Source organism: Odontesthes bonariensis, chromosome 21 (genome assembly GCF_027942865.1).
Source record: "Odontesthes bonariensis isolate fOdoBon6 chromosome 21, fOdoBon6.hap1, whole genome shotgun sequence".
Taxonomy (NCBI): Eukaryota; Metazoa; Chordata; class Actinopteri; order Atheriniformes; family Atherinopsidae; genus Odontesthes; species Odontesthes bonariensis.
In genome coordinates this window covers 18,515,376-18,539,261 of record NC_134526.1, presented here as the reverse complement: position 1 = coordinate 18,539,261, position 23,886 = coordinate 18,515,376, and the positions used below count along the sequence as shown (strand labels likewise).

Below are 23,886 nucleotides of genomic sequence, written 5' to 3'. Positions count from 1 at the left end.
AGACAACAACATCATATATGGATGGAAACACTTATAAATGAAGATGCGCGAAGCGCGTTGACACATGTGGACTCATGGTCCACCATCCTTATATCCGTGCATATATGAAGGAATATGCATGCATTTACATTAATCATCTAATCTTCTCAAAAATGGCCCACATGCATCGTCACTACTTGTTTACGGCCTTATTTAATGCAATACTGCTATCTTCTGTCCTGAAAAAAAACTGCAAGACTGCAGCAAATTGAGCTGGTGTGAACAAGTGGTGCTCTAATATTCTCTTTTTGCTTATGTCTCATGGCAACATGCTGATTCATCTGGATCCCCCCTCCGATCCAAAGAAGAAACCCTTGTGTTCATGTGGGTGCATATGTGTGCAAGCTTTTTGGTTTACATTAAATCCACCCTCAAGTACAAGGCTGAGTTTTTCAGATTTTTGCTCCTTAAAAATACACCTTCTTTCTGTCCACCCGTTCTGTCCTTCTTCTTTTTATTGTGTATTCCACAGCTTTCCCTTTGTCTTCTTTGCTTTAATTGTTTCCTTAATGATTTCCTATTTTTCTTGTCTCAGCCACTCGTACACATTCACACACACATACGCACTCGGCTAACACACACACATTTTGTCAGTTCCATCTCTTGCCCCTATCTTCATGATTCCCTTAAGGCAGCAATGTCTCTCATCCCCTATGTCCCTCCCAGCTTCTATGTTTCTCTACCTCTGTCTGTCTACTCCCTCCTCCCTGGGCATCTCCCTCCGCCCCTCTCTGCCTCTGCCTGACGTCATGGTAACTGCAGTGTAAGATTCAGGGCTTGGTTGACAGTGCGAATGATTCTGTTAAAAAGAAAAAAAAAAAAATGGGAAAGACAGCCAAAACAAATGAGCACCAACAGAGTTGGTGTAAGGGGAAAGAAAATGGTAAAACATGTCTCAGCCACACCCACATTGCTCTGACATGTTCAGTGAATGAACTGTTTCATCTATTGGGCAGCAAGCTGTAGGCAAGGTCGATGGCTTCAGCGTTTTTAAAGATGTGAGTCACTCTGGCATAGTGCAGCAGACTGAGCATGAAAGCTTTGCAAGAGGGTCAGAAAGAGAGTCGTGTCATACTGATGTGTCAGCAGACAGACGTAGAAGGAGAGGGAGACTGAAATGAGAGTCGATGTGAATTTTTTTTTTTGAGAAACAACATGAGTTTTTACTACGTGTACACACGTCAGAAGAAAAACAGGCATGATTCAGCAAAAGAAGACGTAGGGAGGGTTGATGGAGCCAAGAAGTAACAGTGTGATTTGCATTCTAAAGGATTACCAGATCCTCAGTAAGGGGGCTATGCAACACGTGTTGTCAAGTGTGCACACACACACACACACACACACACACACAAACAAGAAATTAAAAGGCAGTTTCTCACCATGCATTGTTTTCAGCGCTAGTTTCTCTTCTGTCATTCATGATTGTTCTCAGAGATGAATAGCCAGTCGTTTGGATCTAACGCCCATTTGGCTTCCACTTACCAAGTAAAGACGAGCTTGTAATATGAGTGCACAACTGCTAATATGTAATATCCAAAAGCAGCGCTGGAAACTAAAGACTTGTGTATTATTCAACAACATATGGGCTGTTGTTAAAAAGACATGAAAACTCCACTATGCATAAATTGTCAGTGAAAATGAACAAACAAAACCAGGAAAGAGTCATTAGATTCATTGCAATTAATACACACAACCAAACAGAATTCACATTCTTACTATAATATTTTTTCAACTAAATAAATCAAATTACACTGACAAAATGTGATATATGTTCATTGTGCAGGTTTTTGAATCAACATCACTCATAAAACTTTGATTTTATTGAAAAGATCCTTTAAAAGTAAAATCAAAATCATACACTATATGAAAAAAATAAATCAAGGTTGAAGAGCAAAAACAGATACCATATCATTATCAACAAAACAGAACCTTACGTCATGATTAAACAGCAATCATTTCTCCCCTACAGAAGGTAGGAGGAAGTATAACAGGGTTATTACCCTGTTTGTAAAATGAACTTTCCAGGAGAATGGCCTTGGTCAACATGGAAAGAAAGTTTAATCATTTTAAGAATCTTTTAAACATATTATCAAATTTCAATTAAATAACCTTTAACTTGAGAATGGAACCTTTTATGAGTTAAGATTATTCTTTAAGATCTACGCTGAGCCGGTTGAACTATGTACAATGTTTGAGAAGTGTGTCAGTGTGAACAGAATTCACTTGTGACATTTATGTGTCATAAAGCCAAACATCCACACTTGGGATGAAGCTGACTCACTGTTATATATTTGAGCTTAGTATAGTGAGCCAATCGGTATATGAATTAATTTTACCAGGATTTTAAGTGTTATTGCTGCTTCCTCCACAAAATGTCAGAACTTTGTTCATGGACATGGACAGCAATGGCTTATCAGTAATTACAGTCACATAAATTAAACTTTTTCCTACCATTTGCCGTTTTATTCCATCAAACCGTATGAATCCAGTTACCAAAGTGAAAGTCAGTGGTAAAAATCAAGACCAAACACAGGCTGAAACAACAACAACAACAACAACAATAATAATAATAATAATAATAATAATAATAATAATAATAATAATAATAATAACTATTCCAGCAATCTCTGAGACAAATTATTAGACCATAAACTTGATTGACAAATATTTGAACGGGTGAAAGACAATGCCAGACACCATACTAAATGTGGTCTTCCCTCAATCCCCTTTGTTTCAGCTCCTATCAAAATTGAATCCCCCTATAAATTGGAAAAATGTGGAATTTAACGATAATCAAAGAAAAGCACCTAAGCCAATGAGTGGATGTAAAGAATGTCAACTAAATGTTGAACATAAGTTGCAATCATTGATACGGAGTCAGACTTACCAACCGGTTCACCTATGATGTGTAACTTCTGTGAATGAATGAGGTCTCAGAAAAAAAAGGAATGAATGGAACAACGTTTAGCGTTAAGGGCCTGCGTCACATATTCCCCGCGGAGGGATCTATTCTACTAGGAGACGTAGTTCCGGGTTTTGGATCTACTTCTCGGAGTGGAAAAGGAACGAGGAAAACCTTATGTGCGAATGAATATGCCGGAGCTACACGTCGCCTCTAGCAGGTGCACAACGTAGGGAAATCACTAATACGAGGCGAGTGATGGCATAACATATGGTGTTTACGATTCCTAACGACAAAAAGGCACCTCCACCAGAAACCAGACTCTTGTGCTTTCACTTGAATAATGTCACGGTAAGTAACGTGAGTAATGTTTTGTCAAACCATCCAATGCAACTGTAAGCTGAAAGCTAAATGTAGCACGTATGGCTAACAGCTGACAAGGAAGAATGGACACATGAACGCTAGTCTTTGCAATGTGTTTTAGAGTTTCAGTCAGTGCAAAGGCATAGGTTTTTGTTCTTGTTTTCCGCAGCGCGTTTTATTTAGCGTTTGTCATTTGTAAATGAATATAAACGAACTGGACCAAATGTGCTGTTGTGAAAAAGTCATTTCTGTATTGTCGTACATCACTCGACGTCACCCGTGGCTTGACGTAACGTTAGCGACAGTGAAACATTATGTTTTGCATACACATATGTACAACGGAATACTTAAAACCTCATATCAATTATAGTTTGCATCACATTAGTCGGTTAGCTTTTCAGACAGCCATAATGATAAATCAAGCTGATGATCTATACTAAAGAAGTAATACAACTACTACTACTGAATATATGATCATAATAATAATGATTGTACAGCATTGAAAATGCATTCCAGTGCTATGTTTTTAGACAGTTATACCTAGGAATGACAAGAGGACACTTGTTGTCTGTCTATGTCCATATGGCATGTTGATGATAAAGCTCCTGTCCTGCAAGTGGAGTAGAATTGTATGCATGTTATTATGAATTCTACCTGTATAATGATGTTAACATTTTCTGGAGAGGAGATGATTTAGGGAGGCGTACAATACTTTCCTATTTCCTTGAGCCTTAGGGAGGAGGGGGATGGGACGGAGTGGGTGACGCGTGGCTTTTTGTGTGTGTGTGTGTGTGCGTGTGTGTGAGAGGGAAATGAGTCACCGATGTTATGGTTACTGTGGGGGAAAACTCAAGTGTGTTTAAAAGGGAAGAGAGGGCTAGTTGTGGTTTGGACTGTGGTTTTAAAAAATAAAAAATAAAAAAAAAGGTAGTTTTTCAGTGCACATGACACACCCTTGTCTATAGAGCAGGATGTCAATGCACTTGGTGCTGCAAGGTGTGCAAACAGTAGGTGAGCACGGCCACACCTCTAAGGTGGAGAAGATTTTCTTATGTTTATCTTGACGTTGTTGTCACTTCTAAAAAGTGAACTGGCTTAAACCGAAAGTGAAGTGAATTTGTGACGGCCTCTGTCTGACTCCAGCTGTGTCAAAGAGAACACACAACTTCATAAGAGATGGTTCAACCTGCTGCCTTTTGAAGGGAATGCACAATGTACTAAATTAGCAACACAGCATTAAGTAATGTCTGTACGTTCATATTCATAACCACATACATATGATCTGTTTTAGAAACGAGTAAAAAGTCCCCACGGCCAGTGTTGCATCTGACAGAATAAGAATGAAGCTCTCTGGTATGCTCTATGCTAACAGAGTATGATCACCGAGACTATTGATTTTATGGTTGAAAAATGGAAAGCGCTCTCTAACTTGCCGTCTACAAAATGTTGCGCTTCAATTTGTTTTTTGTGTCTGCCTACGCAGACCCGGTATAATACCTGAACAGCCGGATGGCACCAGAGAGTAGTGGCGCAAATCTTTTCTTTCACGGTATCAAACTGTCATCGTGCTTCAACCTAAAGTATTGTTGCGTAACAAAACCACAACAAGATTCGTGCTCTCGATAAAGACCTGAATGGTTCCATATTTTCTCTCACTCTCAGCAGTAAGCAACATATCCCCATTTCTTTCTGAGAAGAGGGAGTCTCCAAACCTGGCACCTTTTTCCTGTGGTATTCACAGGTCGACTGTCAGTATGCGCAGCGGTTTTGTCAGAGGGGTTCTATGATGTTGGGTTTTCTTGGCTAGTGATTTAACCGTGAATATTCTTTTCAGGAAGTTGCTTTAAAAATCCCAGCACTCCCCCGAGTTCCACACAGAGCTTCCCTGAAAGCACTTGGCCATCATTCCGACCTCAAATTGATTTCTCATCTCTCTTAAGTCCTAAATCCCCCTTGAAATGCTGCAAGCCTGCTGCTGGAATTAATCATTTTGGCAGGGTGTTTGCATGGTGGTGAGCCTCTTTTCCCGGTTACACTTGTACTGCTGTTGTGACTACTTGTATCTGTTTGTGTGTGCTTAGTCAGTGCCTACATTTCAGATGGTGTTCCTTCTCACAACTATACTGAATATTATTTTTCATAGGACACACTCTCACTTTATTCAGGTGTGGTTGTGTCTGTAATGGCGAGGTGTTTCTGTTTGATTCGGAGGAACTGAAACCTCTAGGATTTTCGGTATTGCCATGAACTTATCGCTGTAAAGCGGCATTGGTGCTCTCAAGACCTTTTTGTGCAGCAGTTGATTTATTGTGTGCGTTATGCACCTAAGGTTTTAAACTCTGTTCCCATGTAGCACTTGTAGTACAGACTGTTCAGTGATCATGCAAGTGCATCGAGTAGTTTTCTTTAACTAGAGAATTCTCATTGAGGAAATAATTGTCCAATAAATTGAAACAAGAGGTTGCAGGTTCTTTATTATTTCTTTTTTGTGGTTGCATAACAATCCTCACATTATGTGGAAGAGACATGTTCTCTGTAAAAATAGAGCTCATTGACAAACAGAGTTAAAGTAGATGATTAGTTTAATGACGGCAGTTTTATCGTCACGAGAAGAGACAAAGGCATCCTTTCTCTTCCAGTCGTTTTTTTTTTTTTCTTTCTCCTCGCTTAATGTGATGATGACGCAGAAGCGCTGCATCTGCCGCTGGAAGAAGGAGCATTTTCTACTTGCATGATTGTGGATTTTGAGGCTGGATGCACTTTCTTCATTGAGAAGGTACAGGTGTATATTTTTTTGAGGGATAGTATTCAGAGTTTAGGAGAAAGACATTCCAAACATTGCGTGCGACTTTCAACAGTTAAACAAACCAGGCTGTCAATGCAGATTAAAGGGATAGTTCGGGATATTTGACATGAATCTGTATGGCATCACCATAACCAGTGTCGTGCATTCAAACTGACTTACCCCCGACAGTGTCCTGTGAGCCGAGTTTTTGTCCAGTGTTGGTCAAGGCGAAAGTAGTCCGGCTTGTTTGCTGGGGTCAAGAAATTAGCGCGTTTTTCTTCCCAAAACAGTACGTGTGCTAAAGAGTGATTTATTTCATCACAAAAACCGAAGCCGGCAAAAGTCATTCCTCGTTATCACTTGGGCCCTATACTGTCTCTCATTGTGTATCAGTGCGCACGTCATTCTGACCGCGAGCTGTGCGCACAAGTCTTTCTGTTCTTTGGCAGTGCTCAACACTTACTCTGCAGACAACTGGCCATCGGGTCCAGCTGGTCTGGGACGCCTCTTCCAGTTGATCTTGGGAACATGGAAAAAAGTTCTCAAGACGCCTGCATTCAGGAGTGCAGGGAAGTCACCGTTATTTGTGATGCAGGCAGCAGCTGTCCCGCGGCCGCCGACATCCTCATCTAAGGTTTTGTGTCTGGGGCATAACTAAATCCCACTCGTGTCAGCAGTAACATTCCACCTCTGTCTGCATTACTTCGCACTTCAAACAAGTGCACCAGGATTTGTCGGCCACCCTGGGTATCGCAGCTCCAGCAGTGGCTCCAGCTTCTGTTTCCATCACTTCTCTGTCCACCCTCTCTCTTTCTGCCCGATCTAAGTCCATTTGGCGAACTTCCTCCTCAGTATATACGGGTTCATAAAGATACCCCCTTGGCTCTGAACGGAAGTCAATATGTTCCTCGTCGCTCTCGTAGTCAGACATCTTCCCGAGCAGTAAACAAAGTGAACTCGTGCGCACAGCTCGCGGTCAGAATGACGTGCGCACTGATACACAATGAGAGACAGTATAGGGCCCAAGTGATAACGAGGAGTGACTTTTGCCGGCTTCGGTTTTTGTGATGAAATAAATCACTCTTTAGCACACGTACTGTTTTGGGAAGAAAAACGCGCTAATTTCTTGACCCCAGCAAACAAGCCGGACTACTTTCGCCTTGACCAACACTGGACAAGAACTCGGCTCACAGGACACTGTCGGGGGTAAGTCAGTTTGAATGCACGACACTGGTTATGGTGATGCCATACAGATTCATGTCAAATATCCCGAACTATCCCTTTAACTCTGTGGTAACTCTGTGGTACTGTCATTAGAAAATGTTCTTTTTCTGTCTTTCTCCAGAGTTGCTCTGAGCTGATGTGCTTTCTGCAGAGTGACTGCAGTCTCTCCTTATCGAAGCCGTTCACTCAGTCATCAAAATGTCTGGTAATGATTTGATATTGATTTTTTTAAACTGAATGATAAAACGTGTAAGTTTTCCTATGTTCTGTGAAAGGCTTTTTCCCTCTTTTACTCGATTTTCTGACTAGTAAAAACGTTGTTTTTCTCCCTCTGTGTCAGGTACCTACACACCAGCTCCTGGCGGACCATTTTCTGCTCTCACCCCGAGCATGTGGCCTCAGGAAATTTTAGCAAAGTACCACCAAGTAAGAATCTGACAGCTAAACAAAATAGCAGATGACAATCTGCCCCAAAAAATGGTAAAACCACATAAAGGAAAATACACAGAGCCTCCATGACTGAAAAATGAAACCAGTAAGGAACTACTGTTGGCTTGCATCCCTCCTAACAGCCAACAGGTGACACAAAAATGTATAAAAAAACAGAAATTATTTTTTCTTTTTTAAAAGAGAAGAAACCTGCTTATGAATCACCCTTGGTTTCACAGGAAATATATATATATATATATATATATATATATACATATATGTTAAGAATTCTTAATGAGTTTATGGTCTTTGTTTGTTTCAAGTCTTTTTAAATCAAGTATGATGCTTTTCTTGTAATTTAGTGTGAAATAGAAAGTGATTCTGGGCTAAGTTACCTTGTGATAAACAAGTCTCTATCCTATGGGTGTGCTCTGCTTCCACAGTTCTCAGGCAGATCCATCGCTTGCTTGCAAATGTCAAAGTAACAACTGCCAAAATTGTGAATTTGAGGCTTCAAATCATTCATTCAGAAATCTTTCCTGCTGTGAGATGTTTGCTCATGAAATATGTTACTGCTCTTCTGTCTCCACAGAAAGATCCGTCAGAGCAGCCTGAACTACAGTTTGATGAGTTTGGCTTCAAAGTAGACACTGAGGGTAATTTTTGCTCAATATTCACACAAAAAAAACACTGATTCAATTCTCCAATCTGAGTCGAGAAGAATGAAGGCTTTGTATCTGGGTATAGTGACTACATTATCTACACTGATGGAATCCATGTGATTTAAGCATTTGTTTTCTTCTAATGCTAATGAATGAAAATATTATTCTGTGCCACTTTTGGCATCAGTTTAATAGCACTCGTGCTGCTGTAATATAATGATTCAGAAAACCTACTCCTGCTTAAATTGTCCAGTATTTTCCATCGTTCCCTTTGCTTAATAGTTAACACGAACACACAGGAGATGGTCATGTTTGCCATCCATTCAGGAGTTTCTTCTTTTGGAATCGTCATTGTCCTTCACATGTCTCTCTCATGCTTATTTACACTATCGTTTCTGTGTTGATCTTTTTTACGTGTCCTTTACTCATCCTAAATCTGGATATATTACTCTTTCCTCCCTCAGATGGTGGGGAGCCCAGGTCCTGGCTGGGCATCGATGGCTCACCACAGCGTGAAGACCCTCAGCAGCGGCTGCGCTGGCAAGCCCACCTGGAGTTCACCCACAATCATGCAGTCGGTGACCTGACTTGGGATCTCATCGATCCCGTCCTTCCACGCTCGGAGCGTCTTCGATCCTTAGTGCTCGGTGGCATACCTCACAGCATGAGGCCACAGGTAAGTGGACTTCCTCAGCAGCGAGGAACCGTTTGTGGTATTGATTAATGGTGGGACACGGTGAAAAAAAGAACAGTGTTTGCTGAACAGATACTGTTAGATTTAACCAAGAAGGCAATCTTCTCTCTTCAAGGACCAAATATGTGCTCTAAAGATGTGTAATTTTTTTAGCTATGGATGCGTCTGTCTGGTGCATTGCAAAAGAAGAGGACCTCAGAGATTTCCTACAAAGAAATCGTCAAGAACAGCTCCAATGATGACACCACAACAGCTAAACAGGTAAAAGATTTCAGATTGTGTTGAAGTTGAGGTGCAAACAGTATAGTCTAAATGGAGTACAAGACTATTGATTTATTTTAAGATGATTAAAAAAAGGGGTCAAGCACTGCTATTGATGTATAAATATATGCTCTTAGGTCTGAGAAAATTCTGTCACAATTGAAATAATAATTTATTGGTCCATTCTCACCTTCTGCCCCTCAGATAGAAAAGGACCTGTTACGGACTATGCCCACCAATGCCTGTTTCAGTAGTTTGACCAGTGTCGGAGTACCAAGACTGAGACGGGTCCTGAGGGGCCTTGCCTGGCTCTACCCCGACATCGGGTACTGTCAGGGCACCGGCATGGTGAGACCACAACAGCTTTACACAAGTTTGTTGATTCAGCAGTAAACAAACTTCATTATTTACACTGCACACTTGTCAGTGTGATGAAGGGGTTGTTTGGTCATCCGTGTGCTTTGCGGTTTTGTTCTTTTTTTTTTTTTTTTTTTTAATTTATTTTGACTTCTCATCCATTGAGCTTAATTGTGTTTTTTTTTTTTTTTCTACACTCATATCAATTCAGGTCATATCCTGCCTGCTGCTCTTTCTTGAGGAGGAGGATGCACTGTGGATGATGTGCGCCCTAATCGAAGACCTCCTCCCTCCATCCTATTTCTCCTCCACTCTGTTGGGGGTCCAAACAGACCAGAGAGTTCTTCGCCAACTTATTGTTCAGTACCTGCCAGCCCTTGACCGCCTTCTCCAGGAGCACGACATAGGCAAGAATAATAACTTTGGTGCACTGTATCAGAGAGGCAATGGGATTATTTGATATATTTTTTTTAATGACACGATGATTAAACAAAATGACAAATACAAGATAAAACCTTTTTGGTAAATTTCTTCTTTTGAATTAAATGTTGTATTTGACAAAATGTGCATTAGATAGAATAACGCCTTCTTCCTCATGCATGCAGAAATGTCGCTAATTACACTGCACTGGTTCCTGACGTCATTTGCCAGTGTGGTGGACATCCGTTTGCTCCTGAGGATCTGGGATCTGCTCTATTATCAAGGCTCGCTGGTGCTTTTCCAGGTCACACTGGGCATGCTCCAGATTAAGGTAGCAGCACCACACCACCAGTTCTGTTAGTCTTGACAGTCTGAAAAAGTTGCACTTTCTTTCCGTTAAGGATGAGCAATTAAATCCATGAATGTCAATGGATACTATCGATTATCACAGCTTGGAACATTTCCTCACAAACTTATTTCCCAGGGATTCAAATGTTAGGCTTTTTTCACACACGCCTTTCAAGCCAGGAAAGATGCAACTTTGTTGAGTCTCTGTGTTAAAACAACAGAACCAACGTTAGGGTCAAAGCTGATTTGCCGCCGATTTTCCTCTGAGAAACAAGGCAGAATCACACACTATGTATGTAAGAATGCTGAACTGGCCACTCTAACCAACAATGCTGGCTTGATGTGTGTTTACACACACCAATGTAGCACTTTGCCACCTCTGTCTGGCATGTGTGAATGACTTATAGGAAAAGCGGCGGGTGTAAAAGGATGTCCTCCTTTTTGCCAAAAAGCTGCAACCAATATGTGAAAAGGACTGTTGTTAATTTTTAATTTTTTTTTTTTGTTTCACGACTCTAGGAGGAGGAGCTCATATCATCAGAGAACTCTGCCTCCATTTTCAATACTCTGTCTGACTTGCCAAGTCAGCTGAGGGATGCGCCTGCAGTTCTTGGGGAGGCGATGAGGCTAGCGGGGACATTATCTCAGGAAACTCTGGAAGCTCACCGACACAAACACCTTGCCTATATCCTAAATGAACAGGCACAACTCAACAATGGAAACAACATAACACTCAACACTAATCTCAACAAGGTTAGTTGTGGTACGATTGTGAACGTTAATGTATTGCATTATCTTTCAGAGAGTAAATAAAAGTTCATGTTTCTGCTTTGTAAACTGGAGTCATGTGCTTTGGACAGAAGTGTACATAAGAGGTATGTGTGTGAGAAAAGGCAAACAATTTATCCTTGTTTGTCTATATTTAGGTGGTGAGGAGACAGTCCCAGCGCAGGAAATCCACTCTTACATCTCTGCTGTTTGGGGATGATGAGGCAGAGACCCTGAAATCCAAAAACATTAAGCAGACAGAGCTGGTTGCTGCCCTCCGAGAGGCTATATCCCACACTGCAGAGCACTTCCACTGTCTGGACCCTCGCCACTCCAGCACTGTGAGTCCTATGTTTTATGTCCTCTTGTGAAATACGAATCAACCAGTTTAAGAGAAAAAAGGATCAATTGTGTTGCAAAAAAAAATGTGATTGTCACATCCACTGCAGATTCTTCAGTCTTTTTGAGCGTTTCCCTTGTATCTGTAGGACCTGACTCCAGACTACTCCATGGAGAGCCACCAGCGGGATCATGAAAACTTTCTTGTGGTGTCTCGTAACCGACGGAGACGGGCTAAGGCATTGTTGGACTTCGAGCGTCATGACGACGATGAACTGGGCTTCAGAAAGAATGACATCATCACCGTGAGTCATGACTTACGATGAGATACTCCCAAACAAAGCTCTGCGTTTAATTTTTTCTATTTTCGTGTACCCATCGGCCTCGGACTCACACTCTAACATGTTTTTATCTTTCTCTGTCAGATTGTCTCACAGAAGGATGAACACTGTTGGGTTGGTGAGCTCAATGGCCTTAGAGGTGTGTGATATTTGTTTAATTACATCAACATTGAATGTTGGCGAGTGAATGAGGGAGTTTTCTGCAGTCTGTCATTTTGTGTCCATCTGTGTGTCAGGTTGGTTTCCTGCAAAGTTTGTCGAGATTCTAGATGAAAGAAGCAAGGAGGTATGGACGCATTTCTATTTTTAGTTTTTAGGTGTCCAGTCCCATGTCGTGTTTGTACGTAGCACTGAAAATGAATCGTGACAGTGTTATAGGTGATGACACCACACATCTTGGGTGTGTCTCCAGTACTCCTTAGCAGGTGATGACTCAGTGACGGAGGCAGTCACGGACCTGGTCAGGGGCACTCTGTGTCCAGCTCTGAAAGCCATCTTTCAGCATGGACTTAAGAAGGCATCTATACTGGGTGGGCCCTGTCACCCATGGTTGTTCATAGAAGAGGTAGATTTTTTTTCATCATAAGACCATATTTCCCAAGGTTTGTGAAAATTTCAAAGAAAATGTTATTATTCGGTCTTCTGCTTCTCTCTCAGGCTGCCAGTAGGGAGGTTGAGAGGGACTTCAATTCGGTCTACTCTAGACTCGTGCTGTGCAAAACCTACAGGTAAATGACATGTGCAGTCTTGGTGTTTAGCTTTCACCAAAAAATGAGTTATGGTATGTGTGGCCCAGGATTCAGATGACTTTCATTTGCAGTGGATGCAACATATCTAGGGAACCTGCCCTTCTTTGCATACACAGTGGATCATGTGTTTATTGTAAGAGGAGGGATGACTTTGACATTAAAATCTGAATTTCAGTTGGCCAGTAGTCCAATGAGTCATAAGTCATCGTCCTTTACAGGTTAGATGAGGATGGGAAAGTACTAACACCAGAGGAGCTGCTTTACAGAGTGAGTCAACACGAGCAGTATAGTTTTGAAAAAAGATCTAATGATTTGTTTTCAGTTATTTCGCCGAGCTTCTGTTTAATGAGGCTTAGGTGGCCTGTGGTGACGATAATGAAAAGGAAGTGAACGAGCTCCCTCTGTCTGCTGTTTCCAGGCAGTGCAGGCAGTCAACATGAGCCACGACTCGGCGCACGCTCAGATGGACGTAAAGTTCAGGTCTCTTGTCTGCGTTGGCCTCAAGTGAGTTTTCAACTCACACAAACAAACTGGTAGTCTTACAAATCTGTGCAAGTTGTTTCAGTTCAGTTCACAAATCGGGTGTAAACGTTTTTTTTTTTTTTTTTTTTAAATCTATCCGTTACTCTAGTGAGCAGGTGCTGCACCTATGGTTGGAGGTGTTGTGCTCCAGCATGGCTTCTGTAGAAAAATGGTATCATCCCTGGTCGTTCCTTCGTAGTCCTGGATGGGTCCAGATCAAGTGTGAGCTTAGGTAAGAAATGCATATCACAACGAACTAATCCTGTGAATTCTGGCCAAGCAATGCTGAATGTACTGTATCATCTCACCATCTTAAAGGATGTTTTTTTGTTTTTTTTTTACCAACGAATAAATAAATGGTTACTGTGGAATTCATCCTGACAACAAACCAAATGTAAATGTATTGATAAGTTAAAACAGTCCTATGGTATTGTTTACTTGGTTAATTTTATTTATTTTAGGGAAGCTTTGTCTCCCAGGATGAGAAAATAAAAGTCCCCTAAAATGAGTAGATCAAGAATTTAATAAGGGCTATTAAATGAATAATGTAAGATTATGACACGTTTCCCCTGAAATAGAGTACTCCTGCCTGCTGACTGACACATAATATTGACTACAATGGCATTCCCTCATGTCAGTTTATGTATAAAGTGGGCTTTAGGGACAAAAATAAACTCTAAAGGAAGCTGTGTTGTTGAGTTATGTGACCTGATCAAAAAAAAACAAAAAAACTATCACTGTACTGACCAATTGTGTCAATGTGTCTTCAGGGTCCTGTCAAAGTTTGCCTTCAGTCTGTCCCAAGACTGCGAGCTACCGGATAAGAAGGAGGTGAGCAAAGAAGAAATTCACTTCATCCCCAACTCTGAGCTGAAGGATGCGTGCCCTGTTTATAGATGACAGGGGAGGAAAACTTTGACTTTATGTGTTATCTACTCTGATAGAAGTAGTTATGGATGTGCTGCCTCAGCATCATCTCTTTAGTTTGGATCACTTGGTAACATGTCATGTATGAGACTGTGAATTCCATAGTACTATCATTAGATAACTTCACACACCCTACCGCAAACATTGGCTTTTATCCATATTTCCAAGTGTTGGTTTTTAAAAGGAAAACTCAGAATCACTTGATTTCTGTTGTTCATTTTGACTTTTTACACATTTAATTTGTTTCCAGGCGAAGGAGCAGAAGCCACTGAAAGAGGGCGTGCAGGATATGTTGGTGAAACATCACCTCTTTAGCTGGGACATCGATGGCTGAACACGGAGCAGAAATGGCTGAACGTTAACCTTGTGCTTGGTATCTGTGTATATTTGAGGTCTCTTTAGCTGTTGATTCCAACAGCAAATCATAACTCGGGACGCTACTGTCTGCCAACGGAAGTGGCTACTTCAGACCCTTTCCCTCGATGTCTGCGATGAGCACTGGAGACGACCCAGATGATGACAGTAACGTGCAGATGATTTATACAGGATGTGGTGACAAACGGGGGACATTTTGGTGCATACTTTTTTTTCCTATGACATATTATTTCTCACCACAGAGTTAGAAATGTATAAATATACATAAGTGAAACATTGTCGTACAGAATAGTCTGTACTACTGTGACCCTAACCCAACACTAAGCTCTTCTTCTTCTACTCTGTCTTTTCAGTCTGTTTTTGTGAGTGAATTAGACCTTTTTCTCATGCACATTTAGTTCACCCCGACAAACACTAGTTGCACATAGTCCTAAAATGCCTCCAAACTCTGTGAATTCCCAAATTTTAAGACCGAAACGGAGTGTTCCTAAACATAGAGCTGTAAAGATGTAAATCATTTTTGAGAGGAATGCCGCTTTCCTCTTATCTCCTAAAAATATTTCCTGTTAAACGACTGTAATGTTGCACATGCCGAGTTAAGCCTTTTCAGATTGTGATTCGAAACATGTGCTACCTTAACAGCGGTAGCAAATATGCACTTGTATGATATAATGTACACAAAGTAGATACTTTTTGTGTTGCATAAAAGTATATATATCTGATTCATACTTTCTACTTTTTTTTTGTAAAGGAATTCATTGGTTGTTAGAGACGAAATGTACTTTTGCAAGTTAAAGTAATGCTTTACAAGTCTTATTTGACTGATATCCAAACAGATCTTTAGCCTATTCTACAAGGTGGTCTCACAAAAAAAGTGAAACTTGAATGTTTTGCGACACATTAGATTTCAGAACCTGAGCTGTTCACTCATCTCTTCTCAAACTGTTCAAAGTGTTACGTAGCACAGTCTGTATTTCCAGGCTGACAGGTTGCATATGGTCATTTCTCCCTCCAAGCTAGTTAGATTTTTACAAATTTAAATTAAGTTGTTTTTTTTTGTCTCACTGGTTTATGTTACTTTCTTTTACAGAGAAAACGCAACAAATTGAAGTTACTTGATGTTGCTCTTTGTAGGAAAAAAAAAAAAAAAGAACATTATTGTGTTACAATCGAAGCGACTACCAGCCTGATATCTGCTCAAAGAAGATCCAGGCAGCGGTGAGCGGCCTGCAAAGCGTGCAACTTAAACCTCGATACTTGCATGTACTTTACAAGAAAAGTATTGAAAACCTATCCCCTTCTCCTGTTTGATTACTTTCAAGTTGGAAAAATATTTTCACACAAAATAATTGAGACTTATAACACTTCATGGAAGAGAACATACTGTATAAGCAGCACTGGTTAAAAAAAGGTTGAGTAAAATGTGTTTATTAATGGTCCTATGTTTGCAGCAGTGTTTTTTTTTTTTTTTTTTTTTTTTTTTAAACGACCAAACAGCAACAGGCCATAACACATGGCGTTACCAGAGTAACTAGTACCGCATCATCATCGTAAGCAATCGCTTACGTGAGAAACGATGTGCTGTATGTGTGCGAACACTATTAATTCTAAGGTGCGTACATGGACTGACAACTGAAGCATGACATATACTACAGAATCTATAAGAGCAAGTGGGATTATGTATAAAGATTCCAAACATCCACAATAAATGTTCTGCATGTATGCCAAATAAATATTTTAAAAAAAGCCACAGCTTATACTTTTCCATATATCTAGAATTCTACATTTGTTTCCCCCCTTTTGTTATTTTTTTTTTTTTTTAGTGCCCTCTGCTACATTCATGTGTGATTTGCATACAGTTTGTACAATGCCAGCTTCCCCATCAATACGACAGCTAACGGCTCATTTACATATGCAGTATAAATAGTACAGCAGTTTCATCATTGCAAATACAAAGGGAATGCGTCAGGGAGTTTTAACTTATAGCTGCTCAGGTTGGTGCCAGACCCTTGTTTTTAACATTTCGCCTCCCTCTTTCCTGCCAGAGGACTGGTTTCACTGGTATGTATAAAATTAAATACATTTTCATGCTGTGCCAGGTTAACTCAAAAAAAAAAGACATTGTTATCCATCAACAAAACCATTCCAATATTAAAGGCAGCTGACATTAAAATGCATAAAATGTTTATGCTTTTGGTTTGAGGTGCCCCTCTTTCACCAATAAAATAAAAAAAGACTTAGTGTAGAAAAGCGAAAAGTAAGATCATCTTGCTCCAAACATCGCTATCCTTCATGGTTCTGTGGAATGACTCCTGGTGGAATCAAAGAGCGGGAGGTTTGCGACGTGATGACAGCAGCTCAGCAGTTTGCTATCCCCGACGAGGAGGGCGCTGCTGTGGAGTTGGTGCTGCTGTTCTGCCCTTTCCCTTTGTGCCTCTGACCCCCCCTTCTCCGCCCACCACCTCCAGACTTTGGCTACAAACAACGGAAAACAAAAAAAACCACCGGATTAGGCACCGCAACATAATAATACAAAAATAATACTCTGTGTTCATACCAGCTGCCCCTACGTTTACTAAAAGCTCACAATCAGCATTGCCAGACATCTGACTCGACTATCTACTGTGGTTTCCACTCTATTCTCCTTGTTCATATTTCACTGACACATTTTACCTTGTTCTCTTTGTTGCCCTCCTTTATTTGAGGGTCATCATCTCCCTCTCCCTTTGGAAGCCAGCCACGCAAGCAAAGGAGAGGGAAAGAGGCAATGGAGTGATGCGGTGTGAGAAAAGTTTGAATTTGGAACAGAACAACATCGAGACAGAAGGCATCGGTTGGATAAGATGAAACAAAAGGGACAGCGTGGAAGTTAGAAAGTTGGAGCAGGATAACCGATAATGACAACTACTCAGTGAGAGAGATCCAACGAAACACAAAGAAAAGCTATTCCTGATAGATGCTGACATCCCATGTAGTATGTTTTAACATCTTTGCTGACTCACCAGTTGTGAGGCGTTTGAGCCTGCGGACTGTGCTATCGTCGCTGCGTCGTCGCCAGCCGCCACTGTGCCGTCCTCTTTTCGGAGTGGCATCTTTTTCGTGGACTGCATTTTGATTTGAGGGGGTTTGGAGTTTGATGGCATGTTGTTGGTGGACTGCAACAGCTGCAAAGAACGCGAGTATATGTGAATAATTTACGTCTTGAATGTGTTTCTTGAGAGTGAGAATCGTTAAAATGCTCAACTTGGAGGTTGGAAAAATAGAGCTTAGGCTTCAGTAAATATGAATTTCCACGTGGAACGAGCCCTCCCAGTATTCTATCGCGCTGAAGGAAATCAGCAGAACGGACTTCATTCAACAGAAATGACCAGATGTGCAATAAGACTCGGCACAATCTTTGATCCTTAATGGACAAGGCAGATAATCCAAATCCCAGCATTAACCCTCGACAAAGCACGGAAGCTTTTCTACCTTAGTGATGGTCCCCACAGCCTTGGTGCGCCCCTCCCTGAACACCAGCCTCTGGTCGCAGTGCAGATACTCGGGGGTTTTGATGAAGCGGAAATGGACCGAAGCCTTGTCCCCTGTCCGTAAGCAGTCTCTGTTCATGGACAAGATGGTGGCTGTCTGCCTTATACTCCCGCAGTGGACTAGTGGTTGCATGAGGGAGACGAGAGACGACAGGTGGAAGATGGATGAATACATACTGCAAGATGACGATTTCGAAGTAGTGAGACACCGTCCTGTATTTCGATGTATATAACATAATCGCCGCATAGAAGGAACCTGATATTGAATCTGGGAGATCATGCATTTCCCCCCACTTTATCCTCAATACATGTGTTACCCACCCATGGCCTGGTATCTGGGGGATATCGTAGTGGGATGATGCAATACTAGGATCTCAGCCTCAAACTCCCAGGTTGCCTGAGGGTTTAACCTGGGAGACACCATCACCATGCCTTTCCTTATGGAGGAGCGCTTGATCTTTAATAAAAAAAAAAGCCAGAGTAACATTTTTGTACCATTGAATGCATGTTTTTTTTTAAAAAGATTTTAAAGACGACCACGTGCAATTCAAAACCATTTGCACCCGGTGATAATGTGGGTTGGTTTTCCCCTCCTACCTTTTTGAGAGCAAAGGAGGCAGTCTGGCCACCTCTGACCTCCTTCACAGGCATTCTCTTGCGGTGAATCGACTTAACAGCGATGGAGATGAAGCTCCCAAGAGGATCCGGTCCCAGCAGCATGGTATCGTTTAGGCGTATGAGCCCACGTAAAGTAGTCCCTGACACCACGGTTCCCACTCCCTGAGACATGAAGAGAACGTCGCGAGTTGTTTTGTGAGCATTGGGTAGGCAAGATTTGTGTTTGATTTACATAGTAAAATTCACGTAATGAGTGTAGCGATGGGAAGTTTGTCAGTGCTCGGAGTACCGGTACAGAGTAGGTATCGTCTATCTGAAATTCAGCGGGCTGATCGTCCCTGTAGGATGTCCTGGAGGAGAGCAGGTTGAGAAACATCTTCAGCAGGTCCATGTTCTCTCCAGTAACATTGGAGATCTGAAAGATGGGGCACATCCTGGAGGGACACAACACACAAGTTACATTAAAGCACTTCCCTTCTAACTCCACGTGTGGCCTGCGCAGACTCAGCACCTCTCTGAACTGAAGTTCGAAGCTGCAACTATGACGTCGTCCTTGTTCTGTACCAGGACGGGAATCTTTCTGCAGCCCGGGGACTTCAGTAACCTCTGGAGCAGCTTCAAAGTCTCTATTAGGCAGAAGGTAAAATGGTGTGAATTCTAGCATGTTTGCCAGTGATGAGTGTGTCACATAAAGTTTTGTTGAAGGAAGAAAAAAAAAAAAACACAGTTTGGCAAAGAAAAGCAGCACAATGTCTACTGAATGTTGTGGATAATGGAGACTAACCTTGCAGAATGTTGGCTGGACACATGTCTATCTTGGTAACGACTACAAACACGGGTACATTCAGAGCTAGAGCCAGACCCAGATGCTCTTTGGTCATCCCCACGATACCCGCATTACTCCCCACCTGGAGAGGTAGGGATAGAGAAAAATTAGTCATTGCGTATATTTGATTTTTTCCCTACATTCTGGACAATGGACAAAGGCCTCCTTTCATGCGTGGATCAGGAGGAAAACAAGTGCGTGTTGTTCTGTTGCCAAACAAATACACAAACACTGACTCCTCCCTCTTTCTGACCATGAGCATGCAGAAATCAGGAAGGTGTCCAGTCATCCCAAACACAGTGGTCTTGAGGTATTTCTCATGGCCTGCCAAGTCTATGAAGGTAATGACTTTGGAGGACTTCTCGCAGATTTTGGTCCAGTCCAGGCTTCCTCCATGACTATCTGGTTTGTTCACCACCTGGGCACAGACAGGAGGCTTTCCATAAACCGTATGCAGATAACGTATGAACATATGCTAAATAACGAGTAAATGCTTAACTATTCAAGGGTAGTTAATAAGATTACACTTATGACCATCTTCATATCACTTTATATCTATTACACCTTAAAGGCTATATGAATGTAAGCTCTAATACTTTCTTTCATTAACTTGCCTTTTTCAATATCCTTCTTGTTACAAACAACTGTCCCTTTGTTAGCTCCTATAGATCCAGACCTACTTCACTTTTCCAGCACTTCATTGTACAGCAAAAAAAAAAAAAAAAAAAATCATCACAGGAACCAACATTAACAATGTTTAACCGGCAAGAATTGCATTTCTTTCATGAGCGTGGTAACTCATAGACCTCCCCTCTCTGCCATCTGTCTACCCCTCACCTGCCCCTCCTGGTCAAACCCCAGGATGTCGTTGCCCACACTGCTGGTCCTGCCACTCTCCATCTCATGCTTGTGTCTGAAAAGTTTCTGGCGGGCAAAGCCCCTGCCATTGTCCAGCTCACCATGTGTCAACACTCCCAGCAGAGTGCTTTTACCAGCATCCACATTCCCCACCACTGCAACCCTGAGAGACACAAGAGTATCAAAATGTAATTCCAAAAGTACTATGAGGGTGCGATTCAAAATCACAATGGAGGAAAAAGAAATGGAATGCTCCTGATGATCAAACTCAAACAAAATGTTAGGGCCCGCTAACCTTGGAAGAACGTTTTTAAGCCCTTTGGAGACCTTGTGAAAATTCTGGCACCATGAATGAAATTTGGTATTCGACTGTAACTGCGATCACTTCACAACTGACCTGACCTCCAGGAAGTCCAGCTCACCCACACGCCTCCGAATCAGATAGTCACGCACCAACCCAGCAGCCTCACTGCGGTCTCTTAAAGGGATAAGGTCAGCGTCCAGCTGCTCACACAGTGAGCGCACCGTGGCTACTGAGGCCTCCATATCTTTCTCATCCAGACCCCAGTCACCGCCGTCTACCGAGAAGGAGAACAATCCCTGTGTTACACCTGCACAAAGTGATTAGACTGACAGAAGGTTGTTTCTGTGTGTTTCTTACCAGAGCCCATCCCAATCACATAGATGGTCTCTCCACAGCCCTCTTCCATCCTGTCTCGAAGCTGCCGGAGTAACGAGTCATACTGCTCTCCATTCGGGCTAACAAGTGCCAGCTGTTGGGTTTCAGGGAGTGGAGAAAACAAAGAGAAAACACTGACTATTTAGTTAGGGTGAGATTTAAACAGGTGGGTTGTTTTGACAAGAGACAATGACTCGTCCAAAGTCTCATTCTGTCAGGACATATGTCGCTCACTGTGGACAGTTCTCATATCCAAACACAGGCCAGAAGAAAAAGTCCAAGAGAATGGCGAGTCCTACATAAGCAGCTGTCTCTCTTCCCATGGAATACCTCAATGTTACTTATTAACACTAATATTCTGCTGATGTTGAGCAAAAACCCTCCAAGAAGTACTATCGTTATAGCTGATTTGGAATGTTAACTAAGATTAAACCACATTTTTCTCGCAAAATAAGTACTAAGAATTGCTCGAACCACTTAATTCAGTAACTCTGAGAGTATGTTACACTATTTCATATAGCCTAACTTTAAAAAAAAAAAAAAAGAAAAAAGTTAATTCAATTCCAATATGGTCAACATTTCTTTGGAGAGAATTATGATCATCACGACTATCTAGACATAAGTGTCCCTGGAAATCCTGGTCATAATGGAGTAATTACTATGACAACATATGCTAAAACATGTGCATTTAGAGGTTAATTGATGGTGCAACAAAAATGTATCTGGATCCATGATTATTGTGACAAGGTTTGTGCACAGTTATGTCGCTTAAAAGTCACACCAGTACTTGAAAGTCTGTGTTTGGTGATAAAGTCATGCATACTAGTTATATTGTCAGGATGCAAAACGCAACAAGGTACTGCCTTCCTGATGTAATCCTGTGCAATCTGTTTATGGGACATGCAACACCCTGGCAAGGTGTAATTTGACGCCAACGGGAACACACCTGATTGCTGCCTCTCTTACATTCAGACATTCAGGGTTACATCATGACGAAACTCGTAGCCATGTAATGGGGTTTCAGTACCTAATAGCAACTTTCAGTTGATCAGGGGTCTGCAGCCCGATGCTGCTGGTAGTGGCTCAGCAGGACAACCTGACCACTGTATCTTGTTTAATTTCATCAGCTTGTGTGTTTTTCTGTTGACGTTAACAGGCTATTACAGACGATATTTCTGCTCAACACAGCAATTATTTTTTTTGCCGTCAACACGGGACACTGTTGTATGTGATGATGGGGGTAGCATATGGCGCAATGTGCGTACATGTGCAACTGACGTTAGCGTTTTTTTAGTTGCCGAGCTCAAGCGTCAGCTGGGGCTAGCTTTAGCCACGGATAAGCTAACTGTTTAACCCAGCAAACGTCAGCAAATGCAACCCGACCCCACAAAGTGAGTGGCGTATACAGTATGGCACCAATTGTTCTCAATGGCCACAGTGTTGACTATCATGCAATGTTGAATAAATACATAGTTGCATGTAAGAGGCGCATTCATATTTCCATTCATTCATTCAGAGGAGCAGCTAGCGAGCGTTAGCTTGGCAGCGCTAATTGGATAGCAAGGCCTACATGTACCTTGCTGCTGCAGTCAATCCCACGATCCTCGGGCTCGCCATTGAGCATGTCCCCCTCCTCGAAGCACTCGTCCCCGGTGTCGTCCCCACATCCTCCTCGGTCTGGAGCAAATATACTCGCCGGGACTAAAGCGTCAGCCAGCGGTACGGAGCCTGGGGTTAAGCCTGGGTCATGTGCCGCTGCTATCGATGCCATTTCCACACCAACTTTGGAATAGTAAATGTCTTGCGGTGCAAATTGTTGTGATGACGGTTGGCAACACGGATACACACGCTCTCGGCGAACTCTACGTTTGTTAACTAGTAATAGCTGCACTGCGGTTAACAGCTGTCCTTCCTCACATGAGCAAATATGAACGATAAAACGACGGTCATTTAAAAGCTGTTACTTTGCACTCAAGCCATTTATTAAGACTAGCCACCACTTCATCAATATTAACGACAAGGGTGTGTGTGAGTGAATGTTTTTAGTTCCTATTCACCAATAGTGTACATTTCACTGCGAGTATGTAAGTAGCGGACCAATAGCAGTGAGGGGGTCGTTCATATTATTACAAGTAGAGCAAGCCTTTCACGGCGGGGCGAGTTGTACTGTTGTAATCACCTTGTAATACTGAGCTACTGTTGATGTAATGGTAAAGAAACAGATCTAATGTTCTTTTTAGATAACTATTTACCTTAAAAGGAACAAGTCTGGACATGTCAGTGCAGGCAACAAGTATCAGAGTTCACTTTGAAGATATTTTCAGAAGATTCATTGTAGAATTCCCACTTGTATGAAATATGAGCTTATTTGGAGATAATCTGACTAGAAAATATGATTAGTTACAAGCAAATAATTACTATTTAAAAAGGGTTTTTATTTTTCAAAAGTTGAACATGTATGCAGTGACGTGTGTAGGTGATAAATCGATACTAACAGGGGGAACAACGCTAGGAGAGAGTGACTAGAAGAGTTCAAGAAGACAAACATACAGAATATAGAAAACAATGACAACAACAACAAATGTACAAGTAGAAATAAAGCAAAACAGACATCCAGCTGCTACATCTGTAGAGACACTTAACAGAAAATGCCCTGCGGCCTACACAAACAGCAACAACAACAACACCAGAAGCAAGTATATGAAAACATAACTGTGGATACTGATGATTAAAACCACAGGACGACACGGTAACTAGAAGTGAGTGAATGCACGTGTGTGCAAAATATATGGCATAGATCTGTGCACCTTGGTGTGGGGCCTCTTTTCTGCTTAGGTCAGGGCTGCCTCTGTGGCGGGACTTCCTGTAGT

At 41.7% G+C, this 23,886-nt stretch overlaps 2 protein-coding genes across 3 annotated transcripts; one reads left to right on the top strand and one right to left on the bottom strand.

Annotated features, from left to right (window-relative positions):
* The first annotated feature begins 3,115 nt into the window (after positions 1–3,115).
* On the top strand, positions 3,116–15,985 carry sgsm3 (small G protein signaling modulator 3). The gene is made up of 21 exons (XM_075455004.1): positions 3,116–3,292; positions 7,435–7,518; positions 7,654–7,739; positions 8,335–8,398; positions 8,869–9,080; positions 9,252–9,359; positions 9,564–9,707; positions 9,928–10,123; positions 10,322–10,467; positions 11,004–11,237; positions 11,411–11,593; positions 11,741–11,896; positions 12,017–12,071; positions 12,169–12,218; positions 12,345–12,497; positions 12,590–12,660; positions 12,900–12,948; positions 13,100–13,185; positions 13,313–13,435; positions 13,974–14,034; positions 14,381–15,985. The coding sequence occupies exons 2-21, from the start codon at positions 7,512–7,514 to the stop codon at positions 14,462–14,464; spliced, it is 2,268 nt and encodes a 755-aa protein (XP_075311119.1). The 5' UTR covers positions 3,116–3,292; positions 7,435–7,511; the 3' UTR covers positions 14,465–15,985.
* On the bottom strand, positions 15,643–23,031 carry gtpbp1 (GTP binding protein 1). Of its 2 annotated transcripts, XM_075455005.1 has the most exons (14): positions 22,593–23,031; positions 20,999–21,110; positions 20,735–20,915; positions 20,317–20,500; positions 19,733–19,897; positions 19,438–19,561; positions 19,165–19,279; positions 18,943–19,087; positions 18,633–18,815; positions 18,357–18,492; positions 17,977–18,155; positions 17,508–17,669; positions 17,179–17,229; positions 15,643–16,980 (listed from the first exon to the last, which is right to left on the bottom strand). In XM_075455005.1, exons 1-14 carry the CDS (start codon positions 22,785–22,787, stop codon positions 16,864–16,866), a joined length of 2,049 nt encoding a protein of 682 aa, XP_075311120.1. In that variant the 5' UTR covers positions 22,788–23,031; the 3' UTR covers positions 15,643–16,863. The 2 variants fall into 2 exon arrangements, with proteins under 2 accessions (XP_075311120.1, XP_075311121.1); XM_075455006.1 differs by lacking the exon at positions 17,179–17,229.
* Between the last annotated feature and the right edge of the window lie 855 nt (positions 23,032–23,886).